The sequence below is a fragment of the Anas platyrhynchos genome, chromosome 1 (genome assembly GCF_047663525.1).
Source record: "Anas platyrhynchos isolate ZD024472 breed Pekin duck chromosome 1, IASCAAS_PekinDuck_T2T, whole genome shotgun sequence".
In the NCBI taxonomy this organism is placed as follows: domain Eukaryota; kingdom Metazoa; phylum Chordata; class Aves; order Anseriformes; family Anatidae; genus Anas; species Anas platyrhynchos.
Genome location: NC_092587.1, coordinates 43942278 through 43955074, shown reverse-complemented (window position 1 = coordinate 43955074; position 12797 = coordinate 43942278). Strand labels below are relative to the sequence as shown.

At 42.4% G+C, this 12797-nt stretch overlaps 1 protein-coding gene across 11 annotated transcripts in view; it reads right to left on the bottom strand.

The window, feature by feature from the left end:
* Positions 1–12797, bottom strand: part of GSG1 (germ cell associated 1) — a 16835-nt gene extending 4038 nt beyond the window's left edge. Inside the window, exons 1-5 of one of the 11 annotated variants that reach the window (XM_072035769.1) lie at positions 12698–12797; positions 10539–10637; positions 9659–9770; positions 3531–9556; positions 990–1037 (exon numbers count right to left, since the gene is read on the bottom strand). In XM_072035769.1, coding sequence (XP_071891870.1) covers positions 990–1037; positions 3531–3849 — 367 coding nt within the window. In that variant the 5' untranslated portion in view covers positions 3850–9556; positions 9659–9770; positions 10539–10637; positions 12698–12797. Of the gene's footprint in view, positions 1–989; positions 1038–3530; positions 9557–9658; positions 10474–10538; positions 10638–11259; positions 11701–12697 lie in introns of those variants that run through there. The other 10 variants (XM_072035784.1, XM_072035765.1, XM_072035766.1 and 7 more) reach the window with 10 other exon arrangements.

Sequence of the window (12797 nt, the reverse complement as noted above, 5' to 3'; positions counted from 1 at the left end):
GTGAGGGGGGACAGACAGAAAGATTTACAAAGATGCATACTTTGGTTGCATAAACCTATTCTCTTAGGAAAACTGGCTATAGGGAAGACACTGGAACCACTAGAGCCAGAGACCTGGCCAGGGAACAGACCACAAGATGGTAAGAAAGCAGAAAAACGAATTACTGCTCCCTGTGAACTGAGCAGCTTATGTTAAATGCGAAAGTAATTCTTACTGCAGTCAAGTCATTCAATTATGACAAAATGGAGATCTACATGACTTCAAAATGATCTTGTAACATCATCACTATTTGATTTCTGTAAAATGCTGTTTCCAGAAAGAATAAGCATGAGACATTACCCTGCCGTGCTGTTCTGCTGATACTGACCCAGTTTAATCTGCACAGTGACTCCACAGCGCATCACTCACACTGGACCCCCCCCATGCCTGTGAATGCACGGGACTTTACAAAAGCAGGTCGTCATTCTTTGCCATTGTTTTTATAATAGGAAAAGCAAGGCAGAGAAAGAAGATGAGCTCCCCAAAAGCACTCATCTTCCTGGCAGCTGTTACAATACCCCAGCGTGTGTTCCAGCCCTTGCTTTCACAGCTTAACCAGTGGTACCTACACCCCAGGGCTTTCCCCTCAAGCATGAATGTCCTCTGAAATGACATGTCTCCAGTCTCCAGCCCTGGGAGCAGTTAGCAACCCCACACCACTTGAAAAGCTTTTGTTAAGAATCCTAAATGAAGTTTCCATCACATGTGTGCACATACATCCAGGTAACTGAGGTTTAATAGAATCATAGTTTCCCTCAGGATAATTTGAAGCATCTGGGAGGAAATCTTTGTTTGTTTGTTTGTTTTTCCTAGCATCCATGAGGCCAGGATTTCACACCTGACTTCAGGGACCCACCCTGCTGTCCTCACAGCAGTGGTTTTGCAGGTCACTTGTCCCAGGGGGGTGGTACACTGGACAGCTATGGCATGATACATGGATTTGCTCTTACCTCTCTCTGCTGGTGGGGAAAGCTCAATAAAGCTACGGCATTTCTCCTCTGAAACACAAAAACAAGTGTATTAGCTTGTAAAATAATGTAGGGTAAGGCAAAAGAAAACCTCTCCCCCTCTCTCTCACTTAACTGCATTGCTCCAGTCATCTGAGCCTACCCACCAGATCTTCTCACTTGTGCTCTCTTTCTGACCATCTTTCCATATCTTCACGGGGGCATGGCAGGAGAAGGCGATCTCCTAGCAATGTCTCCACCTCTCTCTAGGAGGTGGCCTTTCTAGAAAAATTTCAGCAATCTGTAAATGAGCCTCTAGTAAATATATAAATCTGTTGCTACATATCCACCACATTACTACAAGACGTCAATGACTGTTGCTCAGGCCAATTAAGGTGTAGCTTATAACACCATAGACCGAGCGCTGCTGCTGAGTACATGCACTTCTACTCACCTCAGGCTCAAGCAAAGCAATTTACAACTCTGATTTCCCAAGAAGAATAAAAAAAATCTTTCCTGTGAAGTTCTCCTGTGATAGAGAATCACACAGAAGTAAAGTCTTCTGTCCTCACATTTTAGGAATGCTATTTAGACAAATTCTTTTGTTTGTGTTTGCTTTGGCTTTTTATAGTGGCCAGATGCAAACTGTTATCTCAGCTGAGGGTCCACCATTATTATGTGTAAGTCTTTCTTAGCACTACTCTATACTGCATTTGAGGGTTCTGTCCCCTACATGGCATGGCATTTTCTCCCAGAAAATACTAGCCTGCAGCTTTTTTTGTAAGAATCTCATTTCCTCGATGTCTATCCCCAATTCTAATCTCTCCCAATCCCCTATATTACTTCTATCATCCATGGCTCTCAGGATGCTACCCAGTTTAGTGCCATCTGCAGTCGTCATTAACTTGCTGTTTGCTACATCACCTAGAACTTTAATGAGGTTCTTCATAATGGCTCATCTAAAGCTGATCCTGAGATTAGCCTGAATAATGAAATCCTTTCTCCAGCTCAACTCAAACTCCTTTTGCTGATCATAACCCCTTTTTTAGTTGTTGCTCTGCACTTGCTTCCAAGACCCACAGCAGTGGGTGGCTTGTACTCAATTCAGAGGCAGCTGGGGACCAAGGCTGTCTCTGTACTCTACCCCATGCTCTGCTGCAATCCAGATGTAACCTGCTCTCAGCATTCCTTCAGGCATTGAGGTTATTCCAGGACTGCCTGGTGGCCAGACAATTCTTTCAGAGAAAGCTGTCAAATGATGTAGTCCCATTTCCATAAGCACCATGGAAACACACTCCAGCCCAAACCAGTCCCAAATAAACACACCTCTTTGCACAGCATATCTGGAAATGCTCATAATGAAGCAATCTTCTCACTAGGACATGAGAGTTTCAAGCACTTTCCTGCTCCTGTCTCTCTTCTGTCTGCCTTTATTCAGCTTTATTTACTTATGTAATTTTCAAACTCTGACAGCAACAGATAAGAAAGCAAGAAATGCTATACTAGAGTGGTTGGTCAGTTAAAAGAAGATGAGACACTTATGCTTGGGGAGAACTGAAGGGAGGGCAGTAGGCTCAGGGGAATGGGCCTGATGAAAGAAACTTTCATCATTGCATCTTTAGTTACAAATCTCTCTGTTGGCCACCTTCTGGGTCAGTTCTGATCCCTGATGTGTGAAGCAGGCTGTAAACAGCATCTGTGCACTGCAGAGTTTCCACCTGTACTGGTGTGGCACCGGTTCCTGCAGAAGGCCTTCAGCAGGGCTTGGAAGAAGCAAATCAAGGGTGAACAGAGACACCAAGGGGTCTAGGACAGGCTGCATGACAAGCTCCTGGAACTCCAAGGCCTACTGTGACAGCCACAAATGGTCAAAAATCACAAATCAAACCTATCACGATACCAAAAAAATATTAAAAACGACAATACTGCAGCTCTAATCCTCAGGTCAATTTTCATCCTAATTTTGGTTCCTCTGTGGTCAGATCCTCAAGTTTTTCCCTGCACTTATAACATAATACTTCCTTTTTTTTTTTTTTTTTCCTTTATTGTTTTGCATTTGTTTAAAAAAAGCCCAGTCCCTGTTCAATTCATATAACTCCTCAGTTTGGTGATTTAAGGAGAATACCAACAACTGAAGTCCTCACAGTTGTCAACTACACACTGACAACACTGAATAAAATCACCATGCTTCAGTTTCCCAGGAGATGTGCACAAATGAGCCCTTTAGAGCATGAGCTGAGCTTTGTGTAGGAAAGAGAAAGGAGGCCCACTCCAGTTCACATCAGGATGAACGGTGCCACCACTTTCACTTCACAACCCCTATTCCAGGCAGAAGGGCACACCAGAGACAGACATTGTCTCTTGCCACCCCCATAAACATCTCAACGAAGGACAGAAATATAATGACAGTGTGCAGGGCTGGTGCCATCTAGGAAAATGAAGACAGCTTTTCTCCGAAGCATTGTCAGCCTCTGCCTTTCATTTCCAAACTCCCGTGGAATAAAATCAAGGGAAGAAGCTGTGTCTGGCTGGGCAAGATGCTACCTGGCCCTTCCATGCTCTCTTCGCAGGAAAGCCACATCCCCGTGTGGAAATATCTGAAGGCAAAGCGGTCATCCCCAGTCTCCCAGCTGTAGTGCACCACATCCTGGGATGAAGCATTGCTAGCACCTGCATCGGGCGGCATGGGGACACCAATGCACTTGGTGGCTTTACTCTTCCCACACAAAGGCTTGGGCACTTTCTGGGTCCCAGTGCACCAGTAGCTGCCGAGCAAGGCGGTGGTGGAGAGGCTGAGAGCCAGCAGGTTCAGGATGACTGCCAGGAAAGCACGGCGCCATGGCAACACCTTCAGCAGCTCCATCTGCAACACACAAACGGTGGGACCGTCACACCAGCCATTTGTCCCACCTCATGTTATGAACCCTAACTCTTCCCAGGGGGCACTTGTGGGGAGGGGATATGTGTCGGAGAAACACTCTGCCCTACCCATGATGTCCCAACATCTCACCCAGCAAGGAAGGACAATTTCCTAAAAGCCAGGGTGACAGAGCAATAGCTCAGTTTCAACCACTTCAAAATACACCAAATGTGTGTACGGGGGAAGACCAGGTGACCCTGTGGACCTACCGTGGCTGAGTGCATCAGTGTGTTTGAGTACAAGCAACATGCAAGGGGTGATCATGTTCACCCCATCTCGGAGACGGTAGGGAAAAGCTGTTAACCAGCTTCCCCAGAATGTCATGTATTTCCATTAGATGGGGCATGATGAATGTTTTGTCCAACTAAATGAGAATTCTTACTGCCAAGTGTCCCACAACACTTCTTCCAGCATCATTCATACTGCACCTAGAAGGGCAGGTAGGATATTGATTTCATAGTGGGGAAAGGCAGGGAAATGTTCCCAGATCCCAGTGAAGGTCACACTTCAAAACAGTGACCTGCCCAAGAGGGACACCCAGGTATTCACACCCAGCAGCTTGAGTTCAAGCCACAGAGCAGCACCTCCCACCTGAAGCAAGCACTGCTCCGCACATCAGAAATTTGGTAGGGCTGGTGGATGACAGTGTCTCTGCTTTCATACCAAGTGCGAAAAGTGTTTTTTTTTTAAGAGTGAATGTTGTCACAAACACTCTTCCCAGTTTCATCTCCTCAGAATAAGGAATTCTGAAAGCAGGTTGTATACCAGGGTCCTTCGGTCTTTCTCACCCAGAGAGAAGCTTAAGATTTTAAGGTTCCTGTAAAACCCTGCACTGACTTCTGAGAACCCCATCTTATCACGCCATGGATTGATTAGATGTCATCTACCCACACATCAACTTTCATGTAATCAACGCATACCTCTTCCCACATTGTACTCCCTATGTTTGGCACAACTTCATCCAGCTACTCCCACCCTTTCCTATTTATGACTCTTAAAATCTATTTGGCCATGAATAGATTCAGTTTGTACAGACATTGCCTGCTTCTGGGCCTCTTCACATAACTTCTGTTGACTCACCCAACATTGAATGTGTGAGAAAGGCCCAGCACACTGTGGACACCACTATAAATAAATGATAAATAAATGATTGCATTGTTTGTGACAGTCTTACAGGATACAGCCAAAAGTAGTGCAGTTAGAAGCATTTGTTAGAACCAGCAAGCTCAGAAATGTGGTCAATAAAGATAGTGCTGAAGCTCTGCTTGGAAGACAGGACTCGATCAGCATCTCATCACAATGAAAAAACAGTGCCTAATCCAGAACATTCTCACCAAGGGCACAAAAATACCCAGCTTCTGAGAAATTCCTACATTGTCTTATGCTCTGGCTTCTTTTGTCTCTTCTTTAGAACATTTCTTTTTTTCAGCAACAGAAATGCTGCACCCTGGAGATGGTACTGTCTCAGTGATACAATAACAAATGACTTCCATGATCTGAAGGCATGCTGGGTACAATCAACTTTCACAGAGTGGATATTTGCCAGGAACACATGAATGTATGAACATATTAGATGAATATATAATATATTATATACACTTAATATATATGAATATTATATATATATATATATATATATATTATATATAATTATATCCATATAATATATATGGATATATTATATGAAGGTTTCTGGCTAAGGTTGGTGGCAAATTCTTCTTAAAGTTTTTTCAGCAAAAAAATTGGTTTCTGACTTAAAAGGAAATTATAGATAAAATTGTCTCAGAAACATGACTTTTCATCTGAAAATAGAAGCCTTCGTTGCACAGTTTTTCAGTTTTTCTTCAATTCTTGATTATATTTTCTGTTACCAGGTTTCAGTTTGCTCATACTTTCACTGAAAATAATCTTTCCACTCGTAATATTGACACACACACAAAAAAAATATTCTAATTAGAATCGTCAATATTGGGAAAAATATTCTCTCCATTTGATTTGTATTAGTAGGTCAAAGGCCATATCATTTCAGAAGAAGTGATAAGGAAAAAAAAAAAAAGAAAAAAGAAAAGAAAGGAAAAGAAAGGAAAAGAAAGGAAAAGAAAAGAAAGGAAAAGAAAAGAAAGGAAAAGAAAAGAAAGGAAAAGAAAAGAAAGGAAAAGAAAAGAAAAGAAAAGAAAAGAAAAGAAAAGAAAAGAAAAGAAAAGAAAAGAAAAGAAAAGAAAAGAAAAGAAAAGAAAAGAAAAGAAAAGAAAAGAAAAGAAAAGAAAAGAAAAGAAAAGAAAAGAAAAGAAAAGAAAAGAAAAGAAAAGAAAAGAAAAGAAAAGAAAAGAAAAGAAAAGGGACTAGTCAGAAGAAGGAACTGGATCAAGGGTGCCGAGGATGTAGGAGACGAGAAGCAAATCAGAAATACTTCCTGATGAGAATACTTTCAGAAAAGTTTCCTTCCATAAAAGCCACACACTTACAATAACTGACCACAGTATCTAGATAGCCCCAAAAGGAAAGAGGGTTGAATTTACCTTACCAGGAAGTCCTTGAAGTCCTGTTAATTTGGAGGAGTAATACAGAAATGGAACTCACACTTTGTCTTCTGTTTTGCTCATCTCTAAATTTTCCGAGAAACCAAACTGCTCCAAACCCTCTTTCTTTTCATCTCCTCCTCCTCCTCCTCCACCCCTCTCCCCATGATCATTACAAGCTATCCCTCCAGCCAGCAGCTGTTTTGTGGAAAATGGTCATTTTATAATCCACAATGCAATCACAGCACAGCTGTTCTGGGAGATTATATGGGAAGTGCTTGGTGCTGTGGGCTGGGATTAAATGCAAAAGGGCGACCTGCATTCAGCGAGTAAAACGTTTCAGTAAAACATGAAAAGATCCCAGCCATCTCTGGACACTGGCTCTTTGGGAGCTTGAATGGAACGAGCTGCAGCTCTCTGACTGGTGCTGCAGGGGACATGTGACCTTAGCTCAGAAATTAACAACACTATTGGCATCATCTAGCCCCTTGCCCTGTGCACAGCCTCAGTAGGTGACAAAGACCACAAGCCCCCAGCCCTAGGATATCTTCCTGGCCAGAGATGCCAATCATAGAAATGAGAGAAATAGGGTACAGAAAGTTCATGCAACTGCATCTGCTCTGAGGACTGCAGTTTCAGACCCTAAAGAGATATCAATCCAGCGTTCCCCTTGGGAACTGGAGTTTTAATGAAAAAAGAAGCCCATTAGCAGAAGCAGTGCTGAGTGACACTGTGGCATCACCACAGGGACAGAGGTCTGTGAACCAGTGACAAGTCAAGCCCAGAACTCAAAGGATGCTGTCCCTCGTAGTGGCAGCCTTTAACGAGGCATAAAGTTCACCAGGAATTTCAGCTCCCAGCAGCTTCACATTGGATGGGTTTGGGAAGCTAGTAAGAGAGACAGAAAGATTCACATTCACTCAAAGTCCCCTCTGTGCTCTTGTCCTAAAAGTGTAAAGGTCCTACTGTACTTGAGGGTTTTGTAACAGCTTGTTTGGCATCAGAACAGCAAGTAAGAATGGCATCACCTCTCATGAGAAAGAGTAGTTGCTAGAGGACATGGAGCTGCTCCACACCGAATCGAAGTACAAGGGAGAGGAGCATCCCAAAGATGCACACCGCACCATGCCCACAGGACCCCACAGCTTTGCTCAGTGCTGTGGTGAGGTTCCTACTGCTGCAGGAAGTGAGCGAGGCAGGAGGTGCCCCACTGCTCTGCTGGGATGGAGGAAACCAGCGGTCCAGCTACTTTCATCCCCTGCGTCTAGCACCAAAGAGCTCTGGGTGCAGGACAGCCCGGGGCAGCCCCTGTACAGCCGAGAAGTTCAGGAGTCTGCACATGGGCAGTGCTGTCACAGGCTCCTGACCCTTCCTGCCCTCAGTGGTACAGCTGGGAGCTGTGTGGTTGTTTTAATCCTAGCCACTGCATAAGCTCCTCTAATATAGATAATCATCTCTAAGATGGGCTAACTGAAAGTAATGCTGAATGTTTTTGTGCTTCATAGGCTGTCTGCAAGTTTTTTGATTAATAGCAAGGCTCTGTTCAACACAGATGTACTTAATGTACTGAAGGAGGTATAGTAACAGCTGATGCTGTTTAAAAAGGGAGTGGTAATATTTTTTCATTGTTCATTCTCTCTGCATCTGGACACCTTAAGTTTGGATTCTTTATACCCAGTTGGGCTTCTAAATGCTCAAAACAAAACAAAACAAAAACTGGTTTTCAAGCTCAAAGATACATACAATTAATCTCAATACCAATAGTCCCCAATGTTAACATGTTCTTAATTTTATGCATGATGAATGTCTCATTAAAATCCAGGATGCTACGTCGCTTTCTAAAGCTAAGATTGTGGCATATATATTGATGAAAAGAGACTGAATTTACATTTATATGGATAAGAATTCAGGTTTAGAAAACAGATTTATCAGAATTGTACTATGGCTTCAAAAATATATCAGACTTAGTATTCTGAATAATGGCATATATTTATCCTTCCAGAAGATGGCAATATTACTCTAGTCTTCATTTTGGGAGTCTGATGCTCACGTGTGTGCTGGGGGGAATTGACACCCAAGTTTAGACTTCTATTCCTTCCTTTTTTTTTTTCCTCTCTTTTTTTTTTTTTTTTTTTCCATTGCTATGAACAAATTCTCTTTCCTTCACTGGATGGATGTGGGGGGTGGCTCCTTCTCTTTCAGTTGCATGAGAGCATGAGAGATTTTTGAAATCAATGGGGAAAGAAAAAAAAAATAAAGAGGATAAATGGAGAAGCTTAGTGGGTCATTTGCTCTACCTTCTGCCCTGCACAAAACTGTTCTTTTTAATATATTTTCCAGTATTTTGTCAAGTACCATATTAACTTTCTCAGCATGTTTCCATTCCCAGATTATTGTGCTCAGCTCATAGAACATCAACACCAGAGCACATTTCCTGATGTTCAACAAACTTCCCTTAGTAAAATTTTATGTTATTTCTTTTAAAATCTGCATTCCCACCTCGCCTAAATCTGACCAACTAGGGACAGGAAAACATAACTCTATCTGTCTTTCACCCTACTGTGCTTTCCAGTTTTCTCCTGTTTGTATCTGGCATTTCCCACCATAACTTGGCTTCACTAGAGGTTTTGGATGTCTCTTTCTCTTTGAACTCAGCAGCAGCCAGTCCCTGGTGACTCGTTTAAAGTTCACCCATTGAAGTGAATGCCCATAGCAGTTGGTTTCCTGTGCTATCAGCCAAGTGCTTTGCTTATGGAAACAAAATGAGGAAACAAAATGTACAGCACAATCTTAGCACAACACCTCTGTGGAGATTACCAAATCTACAGAAGCTTGAGGGTTTAGAAGTGATGCATTTTCATCCCGTCTGTATCACATATGTGCGTAAGTGCCACAAATCGTTTTATGCCCCTATCACTTAGGGCGTAAGTGCCCAACAGTGACACCCTCAGCTCCCAGGAATGTTGGTGGGAAAGGAGGGCAAGAAGCCCTTACCAGATAGGGCCCAACGATTGCAATACTTAACTGGCAGATTTCAAGAGGCACATGGCTCTTCGTAGCCTTCCATGCAGCTCTCCTCCCCCAGGGTACCAGGGATCATACGCTGTCCTGACATCAGCTCTTCAGTCATCCTGAAGAGGAAGAGAGAGGAGAAAGAATTACACCTATAAAATCGCTATTTACACCCATAAAGTTGTTCTTTGAAACCTGGACAAAGGCAGGCTCATACTCACCCCTCATTCCACACATTCTTCGCACATGACACTTCCGTGCTCCGTCCACCCACCGCTCCTGTTTTTGCTGTTTTTACAGGAAGACGGTCCAGCACTGCAGTCCCCTCCCTTGCTGCCACACAGAGAGCAGGATGTCTCTGGGTGGCAGTGACACTGAGAGAACCAGACTTCTCTAAGCCGGTGACAGACTGCAAATGCCAGATTTCTTCCTGAGCTCTGAATAATTCCACTCAGATTGTAACCTTTATTTAGCTGTTTGCATGATGCATTAACTCTTGCTCTGCAAATGACCTCACCAGGCAATTTTTTTTAGTCAAAGCACATTTAAAGGTGAATTCTGTTTTTAAACATGAACAGCTTACATTGCTAGACAGCACGTCTGTGGCAGAACAGACATAAAGATTGAATTGGAACAAGTAAATTCATCTTAAAAATGAACAAACAAACTTGCCATTATTTTAAACCTAACTTATTTTTCCCCCCAGACAGGTCTTAGTTGGCTAGATTTTTTCCATTTGATCTATATTATTTGAAACACTCAAAAAACAAACAGAAAGTAGACCTAGAAAAAAAAAATAAGTCAGATGCAGCAACACAGACTTTGAGGATTCACTTAAAGATTCTAGATGCCACAATTTTTAGATTTGCAGTATAAGACTAGTTAAAGGGAGGTTGCTTTTCACATAGTACTTAAACTTGGGCTATTTTAGGATGTGTTTAGCTGAGCACACACAAAAAAAAATGTTTTTTATCAAATTTAGTCAACTGTAAACTATAAGCAGACAAGAAAAAGACAACTTTTTATAGACATCTGTAACGACATTAAATAAGACCGAGTCTTAGAACAGGGGCCATACCCCCCAAGTATATAACATCTTACCTTACCCATTGCTCACTATCTTCATCAGCTCTTCTGAGGCATCCAGTGAAATATTGCAAGGTGAGCATGGATTCACCCCACTTCTTTCTTTCTTTTTGACTAAACATGCAACAGTCAAGAAATTCTATGAGATCCTAACAGATGCTTTGAAATGTAGCAAGTTTGTCATTTTATTGATGAGTTAATTCTTTTCTCAGCTTGCTAATTCATCACAGTTGCAGAACCAGCAGGGTGTCCACCTCTGCAGAATGCATCTTTATGCATCTGGAAATTATAACATTCTCCTTTATGAAAATTGTTGCCAGTTTTAAATCTACCAGTTATGGGATCTCAGTTTGTTCCTGTACGGAACCACAAACACCCAGACTCAATGGCTGTCATGGGCTCTTTCTTTATTATCACAGAATCACAGAATTTCTAGGTTGGAAGAGACCTCAAGATCATCGAGTCCAACCTCTAACCTAACACGAACAGTCCCCACTAAACCATATCCCTAAGCTCTACATCTAAACGTCTTTTGAAGACTTCCAGGGATGGTGACTCCACCACCTCCCTGGGCAGCCTGTTCCAATGCCTCAAAACCCTTTCAGTAAAGAAGCTCTTCCTAACATCTAACCTAAAACTCCCCTGGCGCAACTTTAGCCCGTTCCCCCTCGTCCTGTCACCAGGCACATGGGAGAACAGACCAACCCCCACCTCTCTACAGCCTCCTTTAAGGTACCTGTAGAGAGCAATAAGGTCGCCCCTGAGCCTCCTCTTCTCCAGGCTGAACAAGCCCAGCTCCCTCAGCCGCTCCTCGTAGGACTTGTTCTCCAGGCCCCTCACCAGCTTCGTCTCCCTTCTTTGGACCCGCTCAAGCACCTCCATGTCCTTCTTGTAGCGAGGGGCCCAATTATTATCAAGACAAACCACTACTACAACAGTCTGATCTCCTCTGTAACAGAAACTAAAGAATTTCAATCATTTCTAGTGAAACACAGAGCTTCTGCTGGAGCTACAACACTCATTTTATAAAGCTACCTCATACCATGCAACAGGATATGATGGGAAACCCGTCACATCCTTAGAGAAGTTGTTCCAATGGTTAGTTAACCTCATTCTTAAAACTTCGTTCTTGATTTGCAATCATAGCGTGCCTGCTTTGGTTTTCCCACCTCATCAGGCTGTTCCAACACACAAATAAATAGCCAGTGAAATGATTTCCTAAAACTGTTATTGCAGGAGTCACAAATCAATGCATTTCATTAGAGGCACACAGTGTGATCTAATAAGCTGGCTGACAGCCCAAATTCCTGGTTCTGTACTTGGCTGTGACACATAATTTTCCCTTCTTATAGGCCAAGTCATTAGTGGTACGTTTACACTGCAGTCAAAGCAGTGGCAGGGATGAGGAGTAAACATTTGGTGCTTGTTTTAATTGGGTGTTGCTAGCAATTTCACTCCAGCAGCAAGGAGCACAATGTAGGATACAAACCTCAGTCCAGAGAGATAGTAAATTAAGCTGTGCTGAATTCCACATTGCAATGGCTAGACGGATAGGTCAAAAATAGCTTGCTTCCTTACACTAAAAAGTTGGGTCTTCACAGTCATTCCTACAGACACAAATCTATAGCACAGCTGATCCTCATTGATGTTGGAATCAGCATAAAGCTGGTGGGAAATAGACATTATTTTGATAATGAAAAATCTCAGGGATCTAAATTTAGTATGTTCACAGAGTGCACTGCATATGTAGGTGATCTTGGTTTCAAAGTAGCATTTAATGCCAGTTTTAAAGAAAAAAAAATAATGAAACAGTACAGTTGAAATATATTGCATTTGGGTTTCATGTATGGAAATGGGTAAGTCAAAGTAATAGTTCTGAGCTTTGATTTATATTTTCCTGCATTTCACTATGGTGAATCAGAATGAGAGCCAGAGGAAGCCCCCAAAGATCACTTAATCAGTCCATCTGTATCAACATGATATAGGCACCATGAAGACCTTCAAGCCTACAGTTAACATTTTTGGTAAGGCAGATACTTCTACATCCTGGATTTAAATCAGTCTATTCCCTTGTAAGATCTTGATTTCAACCTATACAAAATATCCAACAGAAAATTTCAGTATCTCTGCTAAATGCCTAAGGTGTCCATCCCACATACGAATTATTTACTCACGTGGATTGTCCCCTGGAGGTCATTGAAGCTACATGGTTTACTAAAGTTATACTCATGAGCTAGCACTTGAGGAACCAATGCTTCAAAGGCAGACTCTAAG